This window comes from Fulmarus glacialis, unplaced genomic scaffold (genome assembly GCF_000690835.1).
Source record: "Fulmarus glacialis isolate BGI_N327 unplaced genomic scaffold, ASM69083v1 scaffold38165, whole genome shotgun sequence".
NCBI lineage: Eukaryota > Metazoa > Chordata > Aves > Procellariiformes > Procellariidae > Fulmarus > Fulmarus glacialis.
Genome location: NW_009214357.1, coordinates 15,712 through 19,086, shown reverse-complemented (window position 1 = coordinate 19,086; position 3,375 = coordinate 15,712). Strand labels below are relative to the sequence as shown.

At 37.9% G+C, this 3,375-nt stretch overlaps 1 protein-coding gene across 1 annotated transcript in view; it reads right to left on the bottom strand.

The window, feature by feature from the left end:
- Positions 1-1,139: 1,139 nt before the first annotated feature.
- DDX4 (DEAD (Asp-Glu-Ala-Asp) box polypeptide 4) overlaps positions 1,140-3,375 on the bottom strand; it is a gene marked incomplete at both ends in the record, with an annotated part of 17,430 nt that continues 15,194 nt past the window's right edge. Inside the window, 3 exon segments of the mRNA XM_009578536.1 lie at positions 1,140-1,213; positions 1,654-1,822; positions 2,874-3,003. Of these exon segments, the coding sequence (XP_009576831.1) occupies positions 1,140-1,213; positions 1,654-1,822; positions 2,874-3,003 (373 nt within the window).

Genomic DNA, 3,375 nt, shown 5'->3' with positions numbered 1-3,375 from the left:
GAGTTTCCTAGTAATGTCCTTAACCCAGGGAGGCAGCAGACTTGTAAATCCTGCAAAACTGACACTAGAAAGGTAGATCTGGATGGGGGTTTTTTCATTAAACAGAAGCAGACAGTAAACATCTTGCACAGTTGAAGGGATCTCCTCCTTTCTTATGCTGGTAGTTACAGTACTCTTTACTCATCCCTCAGTATGTAGCAAAAACACACAGCAGGAGAAACATTGATAAAGACAACAGATAAAGAGATCATGGGATCAAGATTCCTCTCTCAACCCAAAACCTAAGCCAATCAGCATCACTGTGCATCTTAAAGGGAGACACACCTGATCTTTTCCCAGGATGCAGTGCGAACTGAGACCACATTCCCACACAAACAATGAACACATGGAATGAACATGAACCACACTCAGGTACAGTATCATTTGAACGCTTGTTTCCCAGCTGCAGAAACAAGGCCGCTATTAGTTCACGACAAGACCTTCTTTCAATACAAAAAACTCTATGGAAAAAAGTCTTCACTGAGGAACCAAAGCCACAACAGGTGACTTAAGACTGAGTTTAAAGTAAATTCAATCCTACTTAAGGAAAGGCAATTCATCTCTTCAACAGCTGTCAGTATTAACTGATTGAATGGGAAAAAGCAGCTCATTTCCCTCTTTCATTCAGGACAGTCAACTACTGAAGACGTTTTCTCCCCACCTCAAAAAAGATCTTTCAGGCTTTTTGAAGGCCAGAAGAAAGTTGTCAGGATTTCACTCACTGAAGTACTAACATACTTCAGTGATGCAGTGATGCAGACCACTGCAGTGGTCTGATCAGTTTACATGCTCTCAAACTGTAATATGCTTACTGGTATTTTTTAGTGATACTGTCACAACAATATCCCTACCACACAGGCTGCCAAAATTATGTGAACTGCTCAAATTGAAGTTTAGACTCCTCTGATTTAAGAATGAGTATTCAGATGCCTGTCTCTTCAAAAATGGAAATACTGAATAATTTCCATCCACCTACACAGAATGGGGTGTTTTGTTCCGTTACTCCCAGGCTCAGCAATCCCACTACCATCTGCTGAAGACTGTTCTCTCAGAGTCTGGAAAGTGGAACTTCAGGGGTAGTGAGTAAGTGTAAGATATACCCTAAACCCATTTGTGGAAGCTTTAAAACTACCGAAAACAAATAGCACTTAAGCACGTAAATAAGAATTGCATATCAGAAAGGCTAGTGAACTGAGCAATTAATTGCGGTATCTGGTTATATTATGCCCTGGTGCCAAAGACAGCACTACCAGTGCGGCTTGTGAAACAGCAAGATCACTGTTTTTGAGTTTGCACAGACATGGTGGGCGAGGGACAAGAAACAAACGGGCAGTATGAGGACTTCTGCCGAAGCAGAATTTAAAAGCCTTCAGACAAACTTCTTAAGTTGCTTTAGAGTCCCCACCTAAATTAAGCAGGTAATCTATGCAAGTTACTAATTCTGTTACCTAAAAAAAGGGCAATCTTCAGCAAGGAATGTTAACATTATGGCTTTTGAGTTATCTTCTAGCAAGATTACAAGCTTTTAAACATAAGGAGTGCTCTTAACAACTCTTCAGACATTTAGCTCTATACAAGTACATCTTCAGATATATTTCCATTTTTACTTTACTCACCTCTGAACTTCTTCAGGAAAAGTGGCACTAAACATTAGTGTTTGACGTTTGTCTTTTGGTGGCATGCTTGGGTAAGAAATCAGCTTCTTCATATCTAACCCAAAACCCATATCAAGCATGCGGTCCGCTTCATCTAGCACCAAATATTTCACATTTTGCAAACCAATCTGCAAGTATTTCAGTGAAAGAAAAACTGTATTGGTTCACTGACAATATAAACTAATAGAACGTCCTAATTATCAAAATCTACCTTTTACTTATTTCTTTCTAGTAGAAGTTATTTATTCACAAATAAATGCCTATGTGCATTATGTTTTATTTGCATCTCAACCTCTATTTGACTTTTTAATTTGCACTAATTCTAACAGTACGTATATACTGAACTGCTTCAGAGCTTGGTTCAGCAATGTAAACCAAGATAGAGCCTACAGACCGACTATTATTCAGCACATCTGTTTTGAAATTATGTCTGACTTTTAGAAAGGTTCTTTCATATAACCCTCACACATTCTCAAAAAACTCCTTGTTCTGAAAAAAATTATGCCAGAAAGCATTAAGGACATTACAACTTCACTGTTGCGACCAAGACTGTCATTTTGACTAGAAGCCTGGCAACCACAGAAAGCCAATCTCTAGTTTATTACAAAGAAGTGTTTTTCCAAACTTCATTTGTCCAGTGCAACATCACTGAGCCACCATTATAATATGTAGCAATTTCAATTTGAACTTATAATGGCTGGAAAAATAAAAATTCAAATACAACATTACATCTGAAGCTTTTTATATTTTGAATAAAATCAATTATTAACACATCCAAAGAATTAATACTAGTGTAGTTCCAGACAGATAAAAGCTATTGTAGCAAAACAAACAGGTCATCAAGTGAAAATCTGCTACGGAATTTTCCATGAGAACCAGGAGAAAGTGTTCCATGTATTTAAACTACAAAATTTAATTGCCAAGAACACTGCAGCCAGTTTGATTTAGACTGGTATTTTCCAGTGGGCCCTGAATGGGACTGAAGAGTACAGTCCAAAAACCTGATGGTATTTAGATATTCCAGGAAAAGCTCATTTGTACTTTAAGTAAGTGCCTGTACAAATGCAACATACTGACTGGTTTTCATGGCTCTATCTTTGCTTTTATCGAACTTGAAGAATGAAAAGCAGTATGTAAAAAGAGTATTTAGGGAATTCAAATTAAGTTTTAAGATCTTACCTTCTCTCTTCCAATGATGTCTAAAAGCCTGCCTGGAGTGGCACATAGTATATTACAGCCTTGCATTACCTGACGAATTGAATGGCCTGTTTGTGTACCTCCATAGATCACAACAGGCTTTATACAAGTTCTATTATATAGAGAAAAATTCAGATTAATTATGTAAGTACGCAAACAATATTGTTTCATGAAAATGTGTAAAAAAATCACCAGATCTACCATAAACCAGCTTACTTATAGAATCATAGAATAGTTTGGGTTGGAAGGGACCTTTAAAGCTCATCTAATCCAACGCCCCTGCCATGGGCAGGGACATCTTCAACTACGTTGCTCAGAGTCACATCAAACCTGGCCTTGAATATTTCCAGAGATGGGGCATCTACCACCTCTCTACCACCTCCCACCTCTGGGCAACCTGTTTCAGTGTTTCACCACCCTCATTGTGAAAAATTTCTTCCTCATATCTAGTCTAAATCTACCCTCTTTTAGTTTAAAACCATTA